This window comes from Zootoca vivipara, chromosome 4 (assembly GCF_963506605.1).
Source record: "Zootoca vivipara chromosome 4, rZooViv1.1, whole genome shotgun sequence".
NCBI classification, from domain to species: Eukaryota; Metazoa; Chordata; class Lepidosauria; order Squamata; family Lacertidae; genus Zootoca; species Zootoca vivipara.
The window spans coordinates 65,053,199-65,077,600 of NC_083279.1; the positions used below are offsets into that span (position 1 = coordinate 65,053,199).

At 44.0% G+C, this 24,402-nt stretch overlaps 1 protein-coding gene across 2 annotated transcripts in view; it reads right to left on the reverse strand.

Moving 5' to 3' along the window:
* The window catches only part of EPHA3 (EPH receptor A3), a 218,221-nt gene extending 214,993 nt beyond the window's left edge, over positions 1–3,228 (reverse strand). The window contains exon 1 of one of the 2 annotated variants that reach the window (XM_035116807.2): positions 2,944–3,228. In XM_035116807.2, the coding sequence (XP_034972698.2) occupies positions 2,944–3,043 (100 nt within the window). In that variant the 5' untranslated portion in view covers positions 3,044–3,228. The remainder of the gene's footprint in view (positions 1–2,943) is intronic. The other variant, XM_035116806.2, reaches the window with a different exon arrangement.
* Between the last annotated feature and the right edge of the window lie 21,174 nt (positions 3,229–24,402).

Here is a 24,402-nt window from a genome sequence, read left to right on the forward strand (position 1 = left end):
GGCGTTTCAGTGAGGACATACCAAGTGCCTGGGACCCGCTGCATACAGTAAATCCGAGTGAGCACAAAGCTATAGATGCAACCTACACTAGCCCTTTTATGCTAGATATAAAATGGCAAATAACTTTTTCCTGTGTATAATATTGCAACATGTAAAATGGGCCAAAAAAATAATATAATTGAAAGTATTACTTTAAAAGTCTAAACGCAAGCCAAAAACATACCAAAATCCCTGCTGCTATAGAAATGCCTTTGTTATTTTCCATGAGGTGAAATAAACTCCTGAATTCATAGTATGTTTTATCCAGCGCATTAAAAGAAACAAAAAAAAAACTTTGCTCTGTTTGTGCTATATAAGCCTGGAGTAAAACATATCAGAGACTCCAAACAGTGTCTCTTTGGACTGCTTCTGACAATTTAGACAACTTCATTGAATACATTTCATATTTCTCTGAAGATTCTGCAATGTGGTTTCAGTGGGTGAAGGGATATGATGGGTTAACTTAGTTATTAACAGGGCAATCCTGTACATTGCTCAGAAGTAAGCCCCACTATGTTCAATGGCGTTTATTCCCAAGTAAGTGGGCACAGGACTGCAACTTCAGTGTAGTTTCTAAACTATCCCTTTCAAGTGTGGCAGAAATGAACACTTTCTGAAACACTGAATTCTTAAATGGAACAGTATTTCAGACTTACAGAAGTAGCCTTTAAAAGTTCATTCCCTAAAAGCAATCTTGTTTTCAGAAATGCTCAGGGAAACTTTGTACGTCCAAGCAGCAACACAATTCATTGTTATTTCTCCTTCCAGTTTTTCCTTTTCAGTTTCTTATTACAAAGTTACAATTACAATTAAATTGTTGATCAATCTAAAACGGTGTTACTTCAAAGTTGGCTAGCTGAAACCAGTAAGTGATTTACAATAAAAATTAAAGATATAAGCAACTACTTGGGTCCGGCTTGTGATGAGCAGGGCGCGTGAGCCAGATTATGATACAGCAATAAATTTGTAGGATTTTAAAAAACACAAACAAACAACCAAATAAATAAAATAAGCACCACTTTGGGTGATGAAGTGTTTAAACAGCATCTTCTACACACAGCATAGGCTTCCAAATAAATGTATAGAAGATAACACATAACATTGTAAGACATGAGCGTTCAGATAACAGCTCTTGGTGCCTCAGCTGCAGTCTTAATACACAGTGTACTTTGCCAGCCAATGCCCTAGCAGCTTCACTGCTCTATTGACTGCATAACAACAGGACTGTGCACATTATCAATGAGTTCAACTGCTGAGAGCTGCACGCCACTCCAAACTGGCCTCCATTGATACTCATGCTTTATTAGCCAAAAAAGGAGTATAACAACAAGATTAATACCACAGTTTCTTATCAGTAACACATGTTCTACTAATTATTCTGCTATTCTATGATGTAACAACTATTTTTTTAAAAAACAAACCCAGTATATGCATTTGTGAAGGAGGTGATTTATTTTTCATTTAGAACAGGATATATTGAACCATTTCGTTTCTTTGATGTAAAAATCAGCTACATCTTCTAAATCTATTTCCCATAGCCAGTAAAAAAACAAAACAAATACCAGCAGCATTATTTGTTCAGTGAATTAAATATTCTTGCTTGCTAAACAAAATGATTGAAAATTGCTCAGTAAATAAAATCAACCAGGCAGGTGCAAGATTTGGCACAATTATTTCATACTAGAAGTTATTCTCATCCTTTGGACTTTTTAATTTTAAATAGAAGTAAATATACTTGAAGACTTTTGAATCAAAGGTTGACTGTTCACAGTGGTCTGACTTTACTGGTATTTGATGGTCTTGTTTTCTGACTCAACAAATGTTTTATCATGAAAAAGATTTAAGTTTATCCAGAAATATTTGTACATGGTGCTACTTATGAAACACAGGTGACTTTCAGGAGTGCTAGAAATTTATTATACCTGAAGTTTGTGATGCAAACAAATGCAATTAACCCATGGCTTTAAAATGGAGATTTCATTAAAAAACATTTATTTTAAGGATGTGGGCCGCCATCAACCCCCCCACACACAATTCTGTGTCACAATAAGATATGTTAATGAGCCCCTAAGGCTGCAAATCCTAGGGAGCTTACTTCCAAGTAGACACAACACAAGATCGCACTGCTTAACTTGCTTGCATCAGTTGATACACATGGAACCATCAAGGCAGCTACTGAATAAGAAATAAGAAGCCAAAGCAAATTCAACACGGCTTCACAAGCGTTGTGCTTTATAGATATACTGTACTGTACATTTCCATATATACTGGTTTTTCTTTCACCTCGAGGATGCGCATCTGTCTTAGCCACAAAACAGTTAGAACAATGCAAAAAAGCACCCCCTCCGCACAAGGTGTGAAGGCAGGCAAGCGCAGGGGGCTTCCCCGTCCGACTTTTTCCTGCATCCCTTTTATGCTAATAATCCGGCTCACACGCCCTGCTCACCATAAACCGGACCCAAGTAGGACCTTCGCCACTTTGTGACAGACAATCAAGCCGCCAGTCTGCTGACAGCTGCTGCTAGATGCAAGGATCCTGCCTCCACCTGCAGTCTCACCCTAGCGCCAGGTCACTGCCACTCCCGGGGAGGTAGGTGTCACCATCTCATACACCCCAACCACCGTCCGCCAGCGACAGCCCCTTCTAACTTTGCCTCGCCACTGCGCGTCCGTCGTGGCCAGCAATGCGCCCTGGCGTCCTTATCCAGAGAGCGGCTTCCAATATTGGGGGGTCCTATCCCCAAACATATATAAGGCTGTGGAAAATAAATAAATGCCTAAGGTGAACCTGCTGCCCTGGGGGAAAAGACCAGGAGAGCCATGGACCAGGTTTCCAGCCACGGGATCCAGGGAAGTTCAGGCACTCCCCCGGCTCCTCTCGAGGATGCGCCCTGCCCGGCTTACCTTCGTTGGTGGGATGGAGGTTCAGATCCGCCCAGCAGCGGAGAGCAGATCCGAAGAGCAGCTGCAGGAGGAGGAGGAGGAGGGCGCCGTGACAATCCATGTTGCTGGTGCAGAGGGCAGCGCGAGCTGCATATCTCCCTGAAGCATGCCACTGATGTGAGCGCTCCGATCGCAGGAGAAGTTACCATGCTCCGCTCGCAGGCTGATGTCAAGTTTGACACTGGAGATAAGGAGGAGTCTGCAGAGCTGGCCCGGGCGGACGGAGCCTCGCCGAGAGGCCCGACGGGTCCTAGCGCACGCACGCACAAAGGGGGGGGGAGCACGAGGGAGGGAGTCACGGAAATGGTCTTTTCTGCGCGGATCGAGGAAGGGACCGAGGAGGAGGAGGTGGTGGTGGTGGAGGTGGAGATGGAGAGGAGGAGGAGGCGGAGCAATCTTCTCCAGAAGAAAGTAGGTGGCGTGCAGGAGCCCAAGGCAGCTCGGCTCAGAAGCACGCTGGATCTGCCGGTAGATTTGCAAGTTAGCGAGAGCAACGGCGAAACGTATTTCCTCAGTTCAGTGGGGCTGCAGGAATGAAAGAGAAGGGCGCCAAACGCACCGGCTCGGTTCTCGTATATTGGAAAACAATTAATCCCTGGGCTCGGGATATGCTCAGAGGACCCTTGTTCTTTCATGCTAACCGTGTGCCTTTTTGCGCCTGGTTCTTATTTGGGTTCTCTTTTGGGGGGGGGTTGGAGTTTTGGGTTTTGGTTTTTGCAAAGAAGGAAGAAGTAGATCCAAAAAGTCTGGAGTCTGCCCAGCCTTGCGCGCTCGCATTTATTTATTTTCCATTTTAAGCGCGCTTAGGGCGCTCTCTTTCCTTAGCAGGGGAAAGCGAGCGGCTCTTTTGATCAAGCCGTCAAAAAGTAGAGCCCCCCCCCCCTTCCCTCCGATCCCGCGGCAGAAGCTTGAAGGAAGCGGAGGAAGAGAGCAACCCCTCCTCAGCCAGCCAGGACCCCCTCCCACCTCCGAGGCCCTGGAGCCTCCTTCTCTGAGCTCTACCCCGCCACTTATTTGGGGGTGGCGATGTGCAAAGAACAGAAGGCAGAGGCTCCTCCAACTCGCCTAGATGTGAAAAGGACGCGGGACACGCGGAGGGGGCTCCGGCTCTCTATATGGGGTGTGGCCCCTGGCAAGAGAAGCAACCTGACCCGCGTCCTCGCTCACCTGCGCTCAACCAAGCGGAGGGCAGGTGGGAAGCCTGGGATGGGAGGCGCCTGCAGCAAACCCCCTCCCACCAGGGCTGCTTCCTTGGAAGGTCTGTTCCCTTCCTCTGGGAGCGCCCCACTTTGTGGCTCCGCTTCCACCTCCCAAGAGAGAGTGGGAGAGGCGAAGGAACAGGTAGAGACTCATAGAGGCTAAGCCGCTGAAGGGATCAGGCGCCAGCAATACCATTACGAACTGCCGGCCCGGGTGGGGTGGGGTGGGGTGGGGTGCTTGGGTCCACTCCCACCCTAGATGGAAAGCCTAGGGAGCGGCGAGGGTGAGGAGGCTGTGTAGGGGCGGGGCGGGAGCAATCGGCGTAAATTGCGCGTAGTCGTAAGGGGCTGCCCTCGATTTCTTTCCAGCCTCCCCAGCTTAGCGAGTGGGGAGCGGCTGCTACTCGCCACCCAGCCACCCACCCGCTCCCAATAAGTAGCAATGCTCAGAGGAAGTGGTGTTTCTAAGAGCAGTTTGCAGATTGGAGGCGGCAGCGGGGGGGGGGGGGAGGATCTTGCTATGTTTATTCCTGTTTGGACAATAGCGTGTTGAAATCAAAAGCGCCTAGCCGCAGGTGTCGTTTGGCACAGCCCCAAGCCCAGCAAACTGTTCACAACAACCCTAGATTTCTATTATTGTTATTATTATTATTATTGGTTGCGCGGGTGCGTTGTTTTCGCTCCAGCCGCACGTGGTAGCAAAAGCTGTCGCGGTGCAAAATCCAGGCGTTTCATCCGCTTGGGGAAGGGGCAGCATCAAAGCATCAGTGAAAGCCGAAAATCGATCAGGCGTACCTTATTTATTCACAAGCAGTCGTCGTCCCCCCATGCCAGTTAGCCACCCTCCTGCGGGGATCCTCCCCTCTTCCCCTGCTTCTTTCTTAGCGCTCGTGGCATCAGACACTCCCCGCCGTTTCCCATTCTGCGTGACTAGACGTTAGCCCACACAGCTGCTTCGCCCCCCCCCTTGTGATGTTGTAGGAAGGATGCTGGTTTCCGAATCGGACGCAGTAAACAACTATTCGCGAGGCTTTTCGTTACGGAGGCTGCACTCCGTAGGATCTCTTCTGGAAATCGGGAGTCTACGTGCGATAGGGTGGGCGTCAGCTCAAGCTCCGGGAAGGGTCAAACTTGAGGCTCCAGGCTTCTGTGCAATGCTTGACTCACCAGACGGCCATGGAAGAGAGTGCCTCTGAGCATAGGGAGAGTGCAGATCCCTCCTTGGACCCTCAGTAAGGGTGTGGATTTGGTTTTTTCTGCTGCTGCATTCCCCACCCCCACACCAAGAAAACCCCACATGGATTGTGTCATGCTAAATGGAGAAAAATAATCGTCAAAATTACTTCACTATAGAGGGAAATTATGGAGTGGTGGTGTAAGGTTTTTTTGGGGGGGGGGGGGTAGGAAGGATGTGTCACGGTTTAATTGTTTTATTTATTTATTAAATTTGTATACCACCCTTCATCTGAATATCTCAAGGTGGTTCATAGCATAAAACACGTGGTTTTACTATAAAACTACCCAAAGCACCATGATGGCACAATTTAGGTGGAGACAAAGAAGCAGTGGTTTGTCATGTCATTAGAGTCCCCCTCTCCTAATCCTGACTGTAGGCTGTAATATAGATTAAGCTCATTGGGGGGGAGGGGGATTTATCAGTGCAGTTAAGACCGCAGCCTTGTGTTCAGTGATTAGGAAGTTACGTTGAATTAAGTGGGATTTAAATCGGAGGAAACATGTGGGGCATAGGATGGGGCTGCTGGTGGTCACGCTGACTTCTTCATTCCATACCAAATATGCAAGCTGATATTCTACTGTGCCATCTGCAAAGCTTATAAAAACTCCAGTGGAGTGATCAGCCACAGTGGGAAAAATCCAGAGTGTAGCATGCATTGAAGCACTCACTAGACCACCATCCCTGAAACTTGTGATGTGCTTGTATGTTCTTCCTCACCCCATGGCCAATGGCAGTGAAGCCAGAGCCACTTGCCTTGGGGGGATCAGCAGTGGTGGGGACAGCGCCATCTTAAGCGCCCCTGTCGCCATGGTGCGCTGGATCTCTCCGGCGCCCTATGGCGCCCCGTTTCCCGGCGCGGTGGGCGGGTGGGCGTGGCGCTGCTGCGTGGCGGGCGGGCGGGCAGACACAGCGTGATCTCTCCAGTGCCCTCCCGCCCCGTTTCCCAGCGTGGTGGGCAGGTGGGCGCCGTGCGCAGCTGCACGGCGGACCGGCCGGCTGGCCAGCGGGCAGGCGCAGCTCGCGGCGCCCTCCTGGCAGGCCGGCGCCATGGTGCCCTGCGCCACCGGGGGTCTACGGCGAGCCGGCCCTGTGTGGGGAGCATTAATCCCTAAACTGTGGGCCTGTGCCAGACCCAAGCAGAGGAAACTAACTCAAACTGAGACAGCTGCTCTTTCCAAAAGAACAAGACATCAAGAGATCCAGTCATAGTTCTCCTGCAGATCATTTTAGTCTTGTACACACCCCACATGACTACACATCAGGGTTGGGGAAAATTGTGGCCTCTAGATGTTGCTACACTCCGGCTTCCCATGTGAGAACCAATATGGTGTCAGGATTGGAGGTTTAGGCTAGGACAGGGTTTCCCAAACTTGGGTCTCCAGCTGTTTCTGGACTACAGTTCCCATCATCCCCGACCACTGCTCCTGCTAGCTAAACTTCCTGTTGAACATCTGATGCTTTATTATTTCAGCAAGCATTTTAAGGGGCTTCCAGCTGAGCTTTTAATTGAGCATTCATCCTGATCTGCTTGCAGGCAGTCCAGACAACGTTGGCTATTTTAATAACCGTTTGCTCTTTTTAGTTTGGGGCTTTCCTTATCACTTTCCTTATTGCAAAAAGCCCAATCTTTTGGGAATGCGGGATTGTTGCGCAAGAGCGCCCAAATCGCTTTCAATTGTGCAACATACTGCATTTGCTAGTATGTGACCGAATCCCACCTGAAAATAACAGCAGTTGAAAAGTGCCCTAAATGAGACTTTCCTCTTGATTTCATGATTCGATCCTATGCACTTTAAAACTGTGGTGTATATATTATATATTAAATATATATATTAAAATGCAATGAAAATAAATGAAAATAAACAACTATCCTCCTGTGCAGCTGGCACTGCAGCCCACATTCAAGGTTGTGTGAATTTGACTGGCCCTTACATAGACAATAATGCCCATTCAGAGGCAGCGAATCACACAAGAAGTCCCTTCAGAAACACAGCATTCAGCCTCTCGTTGCCTCACTGTGGGGATTCATTCTGTGACTCTGGGTATAAAAATAAGGATGATAAAACAGCCTCCCGCCAAGTACCTGCCAATAAATCACAAAAGAACCATCTCTTTCTGTCTCTCTCTCTCCTCCCCCCCCCCCACGGCTGCCCCATACACACATGCTGCTTTAGCAGTTCCCGAGGGAGCCTTGCTATAAAAGATGACATAATTCACAGAAAAACCCGGGCTTCTCCCTTTAACATTGCAGGCCATTCACAATCTGATAATACTGGGTTACTGCTCTTTTCCCAGCTCGCGCTCACACAATTGCGACCAGAAGCAATGCTATCAAAACTCAAGTAACTCCAGAGGTATTGCAGAGTTTGTCAATCACGTTCCCTTTGCCACAGAGAGGCAATTGTAGCCCTTTATGCTTTGGGAATTTGTCAATTTGGAAGCTTAAGATAATAATTCACATCCCGGGAAGTTCTTATGGTCCCTCCGAGATACCCTATATGCAAACGAGGCTCACATATTCAGCCCACATCTTCCTTGCTCGCTTGGCTGTGATTCCGTTGGCACCAGGCGCTTGTTATGTAGAGCTGATCGCCCTCTCATACTTTCCACTCGGAAAAGCATGTTTTTAATAGAATTCATTAAAGGGCTATGTCTTAAATCCTCTGCTCCATTTATCTAGTCTTATAGGCCTCAAATGAAGTCATTCTGAGGGCTGCTGCAGGGAAGATAAATGCCAGGCCTGCTGAGATCCATTAGGGCTCTTCTACAGGTCTGCCAGCTTGAATGAAGTGAGAAAGGGAAATAGTAAGGGATCAAAAATTTTTCGCTGGGCAGCACTGTGCAGGCACATTGCTGACCTCTTAGCCCATCAGGGCCGGCTGTAGATTTGGAGCTGGTGGAATGAAGCAGCCAAGAATGTGGGCGCCCTTAAATCTTAAATCTTCATAGGCCTGAATAAAGGCAGGGCAATTGGTGACCCTCCAGATGCTGAGGAACTACTATTACTCTCAACATCCCTGTCCTTTGGGCACACTGGATTGGACTGATGGGAGCTGGAATCCAAGGACACCTGGAAGGTCACAGCCTCTGGCATCTCTGGTCCGAATCAAAATATGAATGTCACTGAACACAACCACAAAGTTATTAGTGACCAGGCAGAGGGCCTTCTTGGTAGTGGCACCCGCCCTGTCCTGTGGAACACCCTCCCCTCAGATGTCAAGGAAATAAACACCTATCTTTTAAAAGACATCTGAAGGCAGCCCTGCTTAGGGAAGTTTTTAATGTTTGATGTTTTATCGCTTTTTATTATTAATTCTGTTGGGAGCTACCCAGAGCAGCTGGTGAAGCCCAGCCAGATGAGTGGGGTATTAATATAAAATAATAAATAAATAAATAAATAAATAAATAATAATTCCCCACCCAGAGTGGCTGAGGAAACCCAGCCAGGTAGGCGGGAAATAAATAAAATAAATAAATAAATAAATAAATATTAGCTTTATACTCTTCATTGGCAAGCACTGTTTCTATGTTTGTGTGTGTGGGAGAGAAACTCAAAGATAGCCATAGGGCTTACCTACGTGGACAGATTTGGTGGCAGGTGAAGCAATTTTCAGTTTTATGAGGCAACTGGTCAGGTAGAAAGGGGTCCATTTCATAGCCACCAGATACACCTCCCACTAAAAATACATTTCACCACACACATGCAAGGGGAGCAATGATATTAACAGAAACTATTCCCACTGCTATCTGCCCCCACCTTTTGCTACTCTACGTAGCAGGGTAAGAGAGCCAAAAATAATGCCAATAAATTTCACATCTGGCAACTAATGCGCCCCTTTGATTTCAGATAGTACATGAGAACTAAGCCTCCTAGAGCACAAGATACACCAGGAGGCTTACTTTGGTCAGAATCAAGTATACACTTCCAGAGTTAACACTAAATACATTATTTCTGGCAAATGAGCCACCATACCTGCTAGAGGGCTGTGAAAATTTGTGTCCCAGGCTTTTTAGATTTGTCTACTCATGTGTTATCTGAACCAAAAGGACACATTGGTTGCCAGATGTGACCCCCCAGCTTTCCTATCCCACTAAAATAAGCTGCCTAAAATCACCGACTCGTCGCAATGGATTGAGTTTGCGAATACCCTCCCCCCCCTTTACACCTGCTTAAAGTTTGTCCCATCAAGGTCCTAGAAAGCTTAGCAAAAAATAAAAACAGCTGCATGTGGGAGGAATGTATTTGCAGAATATTATTTTTTCCCCATTCTCTCCTTGAGTTTGACGTGAGAAGCATCCAAAGCTCATGGGACTTCATAATTGGATCCAATATAAGCTGCTTAAGCAATAGTGCCTCAACTCAGATTGAATGCAAAGTAATTCTAAATTCACTACATTCACAAGCATTCAGCTTCATCATATGTGATTTTAATCTCAGATTTTTACACTCACACATGCGTGTGCAACATGAGCAAGATGGCGTGCATGATTACATGTTTCTTACGGAAGTTGGAATGAACAGGTAGCATAGCTCATCATGGACTCAAGGATTCTGAAGATAACACAAAACTAGTTTGCTTCTTACAGAACCAAAATGGTAGTGGTGTGTTGTTTTGTTGGGAAAACTTTTTGCTGTGCAGTTTGCCACTTTAAATACACATCCTTTTTTTCTGCCTTTCATGTCAACTCATTTCAACCGAAATAGTTCAACCATGTCTCTAACTGTACATTTGTCTTCCATAAAGATTATCTTAAATGGTGCTGAAAGAATATTGCCAGAAGGAAATATAAATGCAACATTTCCCAAAGTGTGAGATGTGCCCTATTGAAATAAGAGTTGGTAATTTTTGTGGACAACCGCAGGAAATAGGCAACTTAAGGAAAATTCAATTTTTTCCCAGATAGCCAGAAATCAAAAAGAATTTGAGTTTGTGTGTGCTTTCTCTCCATCATACTGCTGCATGTATAAGGCAGTTTTGTGTGCATTATTTACTTCAATAAGAATAATTTGCTGCTACTGTAAAGGTGCCTCTGAAGAATAGGAACAGGCATTATTGGCATTCTGCATTACAGGATAATGCAATCTATCCACTCCAACTTCCATAAAAACGTTCCGGAGAAACATGTAACTATGATTTATGGTATCCTGCCAATTCTGCACTTTTATATATTTTTTAATATATCTGAGATTAAAATCCTTACTAAACGCAAACTTTATATTGCACATTTTTCTTCCCTTAAAACAGAAAGTGACACCACCTTTCTGGGAGTGCGAGATCGAAAATTCTGAACACACGGCCGGAGTGCTTCGACAACATGCTTGAATACAAAATAGGAAAGCAACTTTCTATGTGATGAAAAATATTACGGGATTATTAAAAGTAACTACAGAAGTGATCAATCATTCTGTCCCTGGGGGCTCAAAGTTGCAGTCTGATTCCAAAAAGGCTTTTTAATGTCTACAGAGCTTGATTTGCACTTTTAATTAATTGCACCACATATAGTAAGACTCCAATAGTCAAGATTTAAAATCTCTGTAAATGGCACTTTTCCCTTTCCTTTCCCTTTTTCTAATTAAAAAGCTCAGGATTCATTTTTAATTCAGAAAGGGTGCTTGCAGGGAAATGTAACTGATGGAATTCTCTCTTTAAGAAGTTCAACAGCACCTTTCTCTATGTCGTCTTAGTACAATGACCAGGGTCCCATGCTCTACAGTAACTTAACTGGAGTCAAATTGCAGATTGAAATCTCTTTAAGGCAGGGACCTGTCCTTTTGCTCTCTGTAGAGCACCATGCATGTTGATAGGGCTGCGATCTTCATTATCTTATTGTCACCTTGGGGCAGACTGACATGCTTAGAGTGTGAGTGAGAGGATTTATTTCCACCGGATCCAGAATGCAATGAAACAACCATATATTATTTACTTATTTGTATTTCTTAGTAAGATTTTTTATCTGCCTTTCACCACAAGGTCTCTGGGCAGGTTAGAAGTATGGAAGGACAAGTCTGTCATCTTTCTTTCTCATCTTTCCAGTCTTCAATCCAGTCTGCCACATTTCTTCAGCAGTTTGTGATTACTGTGATTATTTTTAAATCGTAGTGAAAATTCATCAGCATTTTAGTGCAAATTTCTGCTAATAAGCACATCTCTGTTTGCACACATTTTTGCAAACATTTTTTATATATTATTTTCCCTTCCACAGGCATTTTTATGCAACACCCCACCTCCCCAAAATAAATGTATATTTGCATAGATGTTTTGAGAACTCCACTGTAAAATTCAGAGAAGTGCAAATTTCTAAGATAGTAGAAATTTCAGTCCATCTATTTTTTCAAGAAGTGCTAAACAGGTAACTTCTCATTCAAATGCAAAGAAAACCAAATTTCTCCTCCATCCCTAGTTACAAGAGCAGAACACAACCACCCAGTTACAAAAACAGTAACACTGTTCCAACCAAGACAGAACAGTAGTGTCAGTACACGAGTATCATTTATATGAGCTGAGTTCCAAGCTGAGTCCATTGAGAATAGCTCAGCAGTTTCTTGAATATACCATTGATCTGCTCAGCACACATTTCAACATGCTTTTTGGCCCTATGGTTTCGAAGAGCGAGCATTAAGGGATATTTGCACCACTAGCTTCTATTGACTATATAGCAAATGTTGAAACACAATGGGTCATTGGCCTGAAGGGAAAGGAAGACCAGGTATGGTACCTGCTTAAGGGTGGAATTAAGGGCATTTCTACATTTCCTCTTGTCCTGCTGCTTTCCCTCAGGGAAACACATTCTTTAGCACTCAATTGGAGCAAACAGCAATCCAGGTTTTCCAAGGACTTTCATTTGATCCAATTTACAGCTAAAGAGCAGGTTTTGCCAGGGAAGGGAGTGGGGCAAGGAGAAAACCACTTGCCTAGAAAGTGCAAGTCAAGCAGAAAACTTCTGGGATCTGTGATGTCTAGGCATGGGACAAGTGGAAGTGTGGATGAGGGCAATTCAAATGAAGATGAGATTATGAAGACCCCCCTGTCTCTTTAATTTTTTTAAGTTAAAAACATATACATGGGGGCAATTCAGACCAGAGTTGGGGTGCATTTGGAGCAAATATCCAAATGTTCCTCACCCTTTACTAGGTGAAAATTATGGAGTAAATGTGTAGCCCTCCCCACTTCTTGCCCAGCACCACAGACATCTAAACTGGACCCTGCCAATTTTTATTTTTATTTTTTGCAAAAATGCCTGGCTGTATGTGATTAGAGCTGTAGTCTAAAACAGCTGGAGGGTTAGCAAAGGTTGGATTGAATCATAAGGGGAAGTGGAAAACTTTTGAAAAAAAAGTAATGGATTTTTTTTCTTGAAACAAGAAATACACACACACACACACACACACACACACACACATTATTATTATAGTATTATGCTACCAAAATGTCAGTGTACTAATACAAAACAGGAAGGGATAAAAAAATTGTATACAATTGGCTGCAGATTACTAATAACAACAAGTTTCCTAGTGGAAACACAGAGCTGTGGTCATCTCTTACTAAAAAGTTCCAGGAGCTTTGTTCTGAATGCCATTCAGATTTTGACAGTGTTAAAGAGAATAAAATTTAAAGCCATTCTAGCATACAGAGTTGAACAATCAACCTTATAATCTGAGAAGGACAGGGTGCATAACTCAGTGGTAGAACACTTCTTGAGATCTTGGAGAGTTTCCTCCAGTCTTAATAGACAGCATTGGGCCAGATGGACCAATGGTTTGCTTCAGTATAGAGCAGGCATCCCCAAACTGCGGCCCTCCAGATGTTTTGGCCTACAACTCCCATGATCCCAAGCTAACGGGACCAGTGGTAAGGGATGATGGGAATTGTAGTCCAAAACATCTGGAGGGCTGAAGTTTGGGGATGCCTGGTATAGAGTAACTTCATATGCATGGTTTTACTGGTGAAAAAGGTGTCTGGCGGTTCAAACTGAGGTCTATCTCAGCCCTGTTGCCTGATAGCCATTTCTAAAACAAGACATTGTAGGTTTAGAAGCTAGAACCTTTGTATAATGCATGTGTTCTGCAAAGAGGAGCTGAATTTCCACATTTTTTGTCTTTTATTATTCCATATGGAGCAGGAGGTGCATAAATAAACAACTTCAGCATGGTGTGACCCTTACCCAAAATGGCTGCTTCTCTAATTTTCAGGTCTCTGTTGGTATTTCCCAGAACTGCTCTCCATGCAATAACTGCATCTTCCTTTTCTGAATAAAATATTAGTCCTTATCTAACGAGTATCCCTGTTACTCTGCCCTTTGATGTAATCATAGTCTTGTGGTGCAAAACATAATGCCACTTTGTTCTGCAAAAAATTCATGAGGCAAAACAAAAACTAAAAAGACCTTGTTTCTGAACGTTTGACATCTGGTACATAGCTGCACCTAGACTTCAATTTGAGCACATATGCCTGGCCAATAAATAGCTTCTCAAGCATTCTCTTAACATAGCTCAATTCCCAGAAGACTCACATGGATGATGTTCCGTATTTCTTTCCATAGGTCTGGTAATTCTTCAATAATGAGTCCATCGTGCATATTTAATTCTTCTCTGGAGCTTCAACAAGCATGGATTTATTTTGGACCTTCCAATATTCTATTAGCCATCCTAGGAAAAAAGTATTTTTAAGGAATTTGTAAAATTTTGTCATTCATAATATCTCTTTGGCATTCTTTTATAGCACTCTTAGTTCTAAGATTTCTGTATAAGATATCAAAAACATGAGCTTTCTTGGAACATCCTCCTTCTCCTTATTCCATATATACATGGAGCACCAACAATTGCAAACTCTTTGCCTGATTTCTATAGCACAGTTACATTTCCCCTGGACCTCAGCTTGTCATGTTTCTTGTTCCAGGAATCCTGATTTATAACAAATGCTGGCTAGTTTACCAAGTTTCAGAAACCATAGTTTGCAGTGGACTTGTTTTGAAAGAGAGAAGAATTTGTTATAAACCATGATCCCACGTCTAGACAACACAGCAAGCTCACATTCAAGGCAAGTGTCTAAATGTTTCCAAAGTCAGCAATTGAGAACTTGAATAATATGGTGAGCATGGACCAAATTTGGTGGCCCCTACTAAATATTTCTTATGAGCAGAGGCAGGTGGTGCTAAGCTCCTCCTCTCCAGGCCAGGCCATCATATATTCGTGATGTGGAGCCCTCACAAATTTGAGGGGAAATGTCTGAAGCTGGGAGCCTCTTTTATTCATCAAGGCTCGTGATTGTGTGGGGTTCCAAACTGTGTGAGGCCTTCATGAGTAGAGGCAGCTCCCTGCTTCGGATTCTCACCCTTTAAACCCATGGAAGGCCTTAAACTGTGAAGAGAAGACATAATGGAGGGGAAAGGCTTGGCAGCATGGCTCCACCTTTCCTTGTAGGTTTGCTTACACGCTAGAATACTGAAAACCTGAGTAGGGCTACAGTAATGATCCTGGGTATAAAGACGTTCTAAGGGACACCCAAACAGAACAAAACATTTGGCAGCAGCCATTTGGGGTTCTGTTGTTAAAGTTGCACACTGTTACATAAAGTTTGTTTCCCCCTCTCCCCCCTTGCCCTGATTTTGGAGAGTTTGCCGCAGAAAATATTATACAGAATTTCCTTTTAAAAGCACAGTTGCCATCCCATGAGAAATATGAGTCACTCGCTAATTCAGTCCTGCTGAGCCCGATCGCTGATCTCCTTGCTCTGGTCACATACAAAGGCTGTTTGTTTTCTTTTATCTTAAAAAAGTGTCAAGAGAAGTCTGCCTTTCATATAACTTTCTAAAGGGCTGATATTTTCAAAAGCTTCAGGAATTTTGTTGCAACGGCTGTCAACTTGTGCAACTTGTTTGCACTTGGGTCCCCCCCCCACTCCCCACACCGCAATCTTGTTTCCCAGTACCAGGGCTTAGTGGGCTATTTTAATTGCTTTTTCTTATGGGTCTCTCCATATGGAGAGCCCTCTAATATCAGACTGGGCTGTGTGTGTTCCTCTAGTCTAGGACTTTATTTCCAGCAGCGACCAACCAGATGCTCTGAATGCATCCAAGCAAGACATGGAGAGAACCTCCCATATTGATGACCCCCCACTCCAGCAACTGATATTTGGAGGCACCATGTCCCTAAACATAGAGATTCAATTTAGCTATCACGACTGAGCTAATATCTGTTGGAGAATCTATTCCTCACAAATGTATTTAAGCCCATTTTAAAAACCACCTAAGCCACTGGTTTTCACTACATCTGTATTGCTCTGAATTTCATAAGTTCATTATTCATTGCATGAAGGACTTTATTTTAGTGAACCTAAATGTATTGCCAGACAATTTTATTCTTCGCTGATCTCCAGGTCTAGTTTTATGAGTTGGTTTCTTTGTTGCCATTTTCTCCACCTCATGCATACTTCTGCTGCACTAGGGGTTGCACAACTGTTGTCAGGCTCCAGGGACTTGGCTCCCCCCCCCCCGCCCCTTTCACTGTAGATAAGCAGGACAAAGCGAAAAGAGTCTCTTACCATTTAAAGAGTCTCAAATATCACAGCAAAAGAACAAAGCATCCATTCTCGGAATAAAGGTGTTCCCAATTAAGGATTCCACCCACTTCCCCTCTAGCCACTTCCGTCTTGCAACCTTATCTCTCAACCACCCTGCTTTTTGTGTAGCCACCTTATCTGCTCTACATGACCTTGGACTGATAGTCTGGACACTTTCCAGTGAGAGAGAGTCTGTTAGCTCTCTCTCTCTTCCAGTTCTTCACTTTGCTGTTCACCCCCCAGTTCTTCCCAACTTTTGTCTTCAGAACTATGCCCCTCTGCAAACCACTCTTCCAAATCTATACTGCTGCACTGTTCCTGGGCAGCTTCAGGATCCTGGTCAGGAGCAGGGGGAGGGGGAGGCTCCCACCATTCCTTATCAGAGCAGTACTCCCCAGCCTGGTCTCTGACAACTATTTGCATTGCTCACCAAATCCACCTACAACCCACTCCTTGCTGACGCCACCACTAACCCCCTAGGGCCAGGGGGTTGGAAAACTTTTAGTCTCCTGCATTGGCCTAGATGATCCTCAGGGTCCCTTCCAACTCTACAATTCTATGATCTTGTGGCAACCGTTGACAAGTGCAATCTACAATCTACAAAAAGTTAGAAAGAAGTGAGAGGGGTGATGTCCAGTGTAGGTACCTGCCTCGAGGAAGGAGGAGTGAAGAGAAGCGATTTATTGGGTCTTCATTGTGACTTGAGGATGCCACAGTTGTGGCTGAGTCCAGAACCTCTGCCCTAGGGTAGGCAATTAATTCAGAAGTAGTGGGACTCCTGACATTGAAGATGAGACAGATCAATTTGTCTCAGTTTACCGCTCAGGTGATCCAACCAGCCTTTAGGCTTCCATTGCTGGATGATGTTAAGGCCTATCCTGACTGATTCAACCCTGGATTCCAAGGAATCCTCCCATTAACATTCAAAAAGTTTACTTTTGGGGTGATACTGGCTTGTGCTTCCCAAAAGAGTTTTAACCATTCTAAAGGAAAAATAACATCAAAAATAGCTGAGAGGCAGTGGGATGCAATAGGAGACAAGGGAAAGGGAATTAGCTAAAGCTAAATAAGTCTTGTGTCAAAGAAGCATGAACAGATCTTCCAAAATTGGTCTCATTTCCTCTTTGCTGAAACTCAATCATTGCTTTGTTCCATCCTGTTTTGTGCATATTGTAAAAAATAATGTATAAAAAGCTTGACATTTTAATTATATGCATTCTTCTACACATGAAATTTTGTTTGTCAAAATATGTATTTTCAATGCTTTTCAGTGCACTTCCCCCCCAAAAGACTCATCCTATACACATTTAACTGTAGAGAACATACTTCTCTGTGCACTTTTCACACACTGAAATTGCATTGGAAAATACAGAGGAGTGTGCCATCCAGGTGGGAATTGCCTTCCAGTTCACCAGCAAGTTCAGGACTATCAAACTGGGTCAGTCTGCCTCAATCTTGATACCAGCAGTGACCCACAGGTTTGGTGCATGCTTGAATAACAGCAACATGGGGCAAGTGCATAGCCAAGGCACAGAAGTGGAGAGAAGCATGGGCCACCAAACAGCGTGAGTGGGGAAGATTGAACAAAATGGAGACTGAGAGGTGCTCAGTTATAGGATGGAGACATTCTGGTGGATCTTAGGTCTGTGGCATCATTTAAGACAGGGCTGGATGGAAGGGACATTCAGTGCTGGTGAATTCAGGTCCTGGGATGTTATGGAGAAATCACTGCAAGTGTCCCACTGCTTAGTAGAGAGTCTCTCACCAATCAAAACTCACAGCTAGGTATGACCTAGACATGTCTTGTATAGGAAAATGGAGATGTTTCCTAAGAAATGGAACTTTAATCCCATTCCCAGGGGAAGGTGCTTCTTGGAGGCTTCCTCTGTTACTGTCCAATGTTAATGAATGCTAAATAAGGGTGTCTGCTTGCATTAGATATGGTAGAGGTTCTGGGGTCTAATTAGGCTTGCACTTACATGATCTATCATAAGCCTGATGCATATTGATTAGGACAGCAAAATCCTCTAGAGCAGCTACTACGGGGAGGATATTTGGCAGGAACCACCAGGGCTTTCCTCGATTCTGTGCTGCCTCGATTCTGTGCTCTGGTTGGTCAAGGGAAAGAAAAGATAATACATTATCTAAGTGTGGGTGCAGAGTTCCAGTTGAGCTTCTTGGTTAACACTATGGAACTGCCACTTGAAAAGCGGCTTCTGATATCGATTGAAGGAATGTGCAGGCCATGGACCATATTGGGCGTAACAGTTTTTTGGGTGTGATGTGTCAAGTACCACCTCTTTAAACCAGATACCTTCTTTGAGTTATCCTCCTAGCGGTGTGGCAATCAAACTGCTAGCATGTTTACAAAGCTAAGCAGAGTCCAGTATAATTTCAAATGGGAGACCATGTGCTGAGGTTCTTGTATTGCAGGGGTTGAACTGCTTGACCCTCAGGGTCCCTTCCAACTCGGAAATTCTATGTTTCTTGGCTGGCTTCTCTGTCACTGAACTCCTTTGAGCTCCTGAGTAGCTTAATCCCTTCCCAGCAACATGGACACAAACATTTATACTCCCTGCACTGAGTGTTTATATGTGATGATTATCTCTCCTGACTCTTTTGTTTTGTGTGTCTTGTTTTAACGCTGACATTTCAAAACACAATTTTTTATGTAATTCACAAATTATTATTATTTTTAATATGTGTGTCTTTAGCCCTCAGATAAGTGTTCACATTGTGGCAAGCATAGTTTTGTCTATATAATGTGTGAAACATCCTAGATGTGCACATTTGGATTTTTTTTGCCACAGAATAGGTCTTTTTCTTTTTCTACTTCTCAAGGGTTGTCATTATATATTCTGTGGTCCTTTCTATAGGTTTAGATCATAACAATAATCAGTTTTTGAAAAGTATATACTGTATAAACTTTTCCTGTTTCCTTTGGGAAATATTTCTTACTTTCTGACATCTTTTGGGAGCTACTTAGAGTCTGCTTCCTTGTCAGGTTCACCTTACATTTTTTGAGCTTGCCTCTTGCACCCTCTACCTGTGTCTCCATCTCTCCCTTTCATGAGAGCGTATTTTCAATATTGCTGCTTCAAACACACACCACAGTTGTGAACCATCTTCCAGTTGCAGAGAGGCACTCAGAATTCTTAGCAAGTAGCATCCGCTGTAACCATGGCAAATCTCAAGTTTACATCCAGATAGAAGGACTTCAAAAGCCTTTTCCATATGACGAAGCGCCCCCCCCCCAGTTGCACCTTGAAGTTCCTACCATGCAATCCCTCCTTCATGTACAATAAAAGGGGAAAAAACCACTGCATGTGCTATGGGATATGAACCATCTTCCCCCCTTACTCTGGAGCTGCAGAATATTTCATTAATTTATTTACTTGTTACTTTTGTAGATCACTCTTCCCAAGAGAGCCCCGGGCAATGTACAATCTGGTATCAAAACACAAAAGAGATATCATAAATAAAGCACAGTAACCAATAGAACTTTAAAATATCTATAAAACCCAGAACCATTAAGCACACCCCAAAAAAATCCACAGCTGTTAGTTATTAAAAGAAACTAACCACAGTTTGTAAAAGCCTGAGCGAAATAAAACATTTCCAACTGACATCTGAACATGTAAAGTGAGGACAAACATCTCTCCAAAGGGAGGGCATTCCAATGCAGCACACTTTTTAAAGGCCAATTGATTTGCACTGGGAAGAAGGAAATGGAGAGCTCTCAAGACTTTATTTTCAGGAAAAGGTGCGCATAAGAGCCAAATCTGACTAGGGACTGGCAAGAGGTTTGTCTGAATGTTGTCTTGTGATTGTGCCATTTTCAAACTGGCCCTCCAGAAGCTGTTAGACCTCAACTTCTCTCTCAGCCCCAACCAGAACAGCTAATGGTCATGAATATGGATGGCAGAGAAATTTGATTCAGTTTGCATTTAAAGGTGAACTTTCAACGTACAAAATGAAACACAGTCATCCTTCAAGCCCTGCACTTCTCATTCTGCAATGCAGTAGTCTGCATGGGCGTAGCCAGGGGTGCAGGGGGGCAGATGTCGCCCCCATCCAGTAAATAAATAAAAATACTTCACTGATCAATTGCATCACAGATAGCTCGGTTCTGCCCTTCCCCAACAAAAGTCCTACTCCCCAACAAAAATGCTGGCTATGCCCATGTTAGCCTGGCTTAGTAATGCTTTCAAAAATAATAACCATGTACTACAAAAATAACATGTAAAATGCATTATATTAGGTAGAATTGCTTACAAAGATGTGTGCATCAGTAGAGTTTCCATTAATATGTTGATGAATTTTGATGAGGTTTTTTTTTAAAAAAAAAAATGCAAGCTGATGTAGAAATGTAGAGAACTGAACTTAATATTGGGGGGAAATGACCAACTGAGAAAAAACAAAACTGAAAGGTTTGCCCATCCCTAGTCAGGGAAGTTGAGAATTATACTCCTGTAATGTCCTGAGGGGGCACAAGTTCCCAGTCCCTGTGAAAGCGAAAGTAGAGATATACAGATTAGAGAAGGGATGGGCAATTTCATCATATCCCCCTGCCCAGTGAGCAGAGCGGATTCTCCCCCTGCAAGCTGGTCAGGAGCCAAAACCACCAATTATGATGCCCACTCCACTTTCCCTAGGAAGGCTCTGGTCCCTTTCAATGGCAAGTCTTCTCAGTTCTCCTTTCCCCACCCTGCTGTGTGAGGACGCTAACCTAACAGTTTTGGACTCGCCACATGAAGTGTAAAATAATATTCTTGAGAAACACAAACCTTAGTGAATTTGCATATCAGACATCCAAGTATTGGCATTCTTCATGCTTTTTCTCTGTGGCTGTTCATCTACACAAATCCCTAAACTGGCCACTGGGAGGCCACTGAAATAGCCAGCAAATGGTAACATCCTTCATTTTTCCTATTGTCTTGGTGAAGCAATTGCAAGGGAAGGGCTGTGCATTATCTCAAGTCCCAATTTTCACTTTTCTGAAAACAGTAATAGTAATGAAATTAATAATAAATAAATAAATAATAATCATAATACATTCACTTTGAACCATATACTTTCCTCCGCTTATCAATGATGTTTTTGTGCATTGTTCCCGTACTTCGGGCTCCACAAGGAAAACAAAAAAGATTGCTGTCTGTCTTCTTCCCCTTTTGTTTTTGTGGGTAAAGTATTTCAGTGCTAATGCTGCCAGATGGCCCTTGTTCTAAGGGACGCCCATTATTTTAAACGATCGTCCCCAATTCCGGAATATCACATCTCCGCAACACATAATGGACCTCCCTTATTTCAAAACACTGTGGCTCTATAGAAGGCTGTAGAACAAACACCACAGCTTTGCAGCATCCTTTATTATTGGAAATGTCGATCTGGCAACCTTTGTCTGTTCTGTAGGTCTGCAAGCAAGAGTTAACACTGGTCCCTTATTCAGCCCGATGAGCCAAACTGTCGGGCCCTGTGCCCTGATTGTTTCCTGCTATCAGAAAACAAGGACAGTTTCTTTCTGTGCCGTTTCCTTGTCTGTATTAACAGAAAGGCCTAATTGCATAAAATGTGGGGAGTCTTTTGCAACTGGCGTGACATTCAGCATGACTCACCAGAGCCTGACACTGCTTGGCCTGTCCTATGCAACATTGGCCCCCAATTCGTTAAACTGAAGTTGCTACCCAAAAGGGCTCCTAAGGGATCTCCTGCACAGATTCCCTTCCAAGACTGAGGTCTTTTCCTTCACTTTGTTATGAAGAGTCAGGGTTAAATTAGATGGTTTTAGAGGGATGGAGCTGACCCCATGACTCTTTAGACCTCCTTCCTTATAATATCATCTACATTGCACTGTATCCTATGACATGCTCTGAAGGTATGCGATGGATCAACCCTAAATATACCACTGAGTTCCATACTGGAGGGGAAAGTGCATGTATGATCATCATTCCTGTGCATTTCCCCACCCGATTCATATCAGTGACTAGCTGGCAGAAAAAGGACAATGTGTCAGGCCAGATCATTTTGCTGACTGAGACAAGATGCATCCACCCATCTCTCTCACACAAAATTCTTTGTACAAAAGCTGCCTGGACTGGTAGCTGAATCATACCTTAAAGACTCCACCACACCTGAAGGCAGCAGACTAGCTTAGAGGGCTCAGCAGAGATGGTGTGACATAACTCTGTTGGCCTGCCACTTCTCTGAAATCTGCCTCTCTCCGCTCAATGGTAGGGCTGGCCCTGAGATGCCATGCCACACACTGACTGAAAGCTGACTGGAGAGTTGCAGATATGACAATAACACTGGCATTCAACATTGCACTATGACGAATGTTCTGCCCATGCAAGCATTTCAGCTTGCCAGACAGACTGCCCTCCCCCAAGTGCTGTTCTGGGGGTCCTCCTGACTTCCCCTGAACCAATTCTTGGGGCATGGGGGGCACAGAGGAAGGAGAGGAGGAAAACCCCTTGTGCAAGCAGAAGTCTTTGTGCAGGGCTTCCAGTGATGGGTCCTGCCCAGTAATTCCATCTTCTCACACGGGTGCCACGGACAATGGAATGCAGCTTCCTTGGCAAAAGCAGCAACCCGAGTCCAGCATTGAAGGAATTAAATAGACCATTGGAAACCATATCCGGAAGTCTCCCAACATTTGAATAGATAAGTAACATCTTACTATATTTTATTCTTGTGTCCTGCTCTTCCTTTGGAATACTCATTGCTAGGGATGGGACTTATTTCTCAGTAAGACAATATTGGAACATAATTAAGAGCAGTCCTGCTGGGTCATAATTATGAACAGTCCTACTGGATCAGACCAAAGGCTTATCTTGTCCGGCATCCTGCAAGTCTAATTAGACCCACAAGGCCTCTGCCTTTGGTCTGCAGTGTGACTTTCTCTAAACCCTGCCCGTCTGCCATATGAAGCCACATGACATCACTTGAGTCTGACCCCATTCAATGGGTCATCTCTGGATATTTTTGTACTTCTGCAAAACCTGGGTTTTCTCCAAGCCTGCTGATACCTCTGTCTCATTGTGTAGGTGATGGAATTGGAGAATAAGTTTTTTATTAGTATATTCTATAAAGGATGACCTCAATGGGAGAGTGGGATATGAGCTATTCTGACATACACAATTTGGCTTGTGCAAAGCTCACAACCCTTTTGTGTGTGTGAGGCATTTAAGAAGTTGGAATACCCACACAGTGTTTTTTTATTTTAAAAAATTAATTTTTATTCATTTTATAAAAACAAAAAGAAAACAAAAAACAAAAAAACCATACAAATAATTCTTACATTTCTTAACTTTTTCTAAACATTATTAAATGACTTCCCCTGATCCCCCTGTCTGAATTTCAATTCTGCTCATCTTTGGCAATTTTCAAAATTTTGTACATTGTCAAATTTTTAATCTAAAACATCATGAAATTAACCTGCATTTTATAACAACTTCCCTAAGGAATATAATAAATTAAATATTACAGTATTTTTTCAAATATAATTTAAATTTCTTCCAATCTTCTTCTACCGTCTCTTCTTCCTGGCCGCGGCAAGTTCCATAAAGTCCGGCATTTTCTTCTGCCATTTGTCTATAGTCGGTATCTCTTGAATCTTCCAGTTCTTAGCTAGTAGTAGTCTCACAGCAGTTGTGGCATACAGAAAGAATGTAACATCTTTTTTGAGAATTTCTTCCCCTATTATTCCAAGTAAGGCGGCTTCTGGTTTTTTTTAATAAAAAAGCCATGAAAACAGCACTTAGCAATCCCATGAGCCTTTGCAGGCGCATATTAGGAGCTCTTTCACCAACTGCTGAGGCCTGCAGAGAGTTGGAGTTTGAGCAAGGAGGTTTGGAGGGAACGATTGAGATGGAATTTGGCATCTGGTTAAGTTCTGCTGGTTTTTTCAAGGGTTTCCAGAGGTTTAGGGTGTGTTTGCACACTTTTCCAATGGTGTTTCAAATATATGTGATTTCACGTAAATCCACAGTGCCTCGGAGCATAACTCCCACATAAATTGGGAAATGACTAGTTTTGGGGAGAGACAAGAGCAGAGGAAAGAGGATGCAGTGGGTGTGGATCAACCCGGGTGGGATGTCACCACTAAGGGGGGGTGACAATGCCAGACGGCACTCACCACGGGGCCTGCAACATGCCCTAGCCACACGTCTCTCCTGGGAGAGACATGGTGGCTTGGGTGCGTGTAGACTCTGTGTTGCCCAAACAGTCTGCCCTCTGCCTCCATCCCCCCCCCCAGCTGTAGGGCGGCTGAGTGGGAGGAGGCAGACAGACTCCGGAGATCCCGTGGTGTGCCCTGCCCCTAGGGGCAGCTCGCCCCGCCCCAGGGCATGCCGTCCCAGGTGCCCAAGCAGTGTCCTCCGCCACTGGGGAGAGAGGCTTTGGGTACGTGGTGCAAATGCCACAGAGC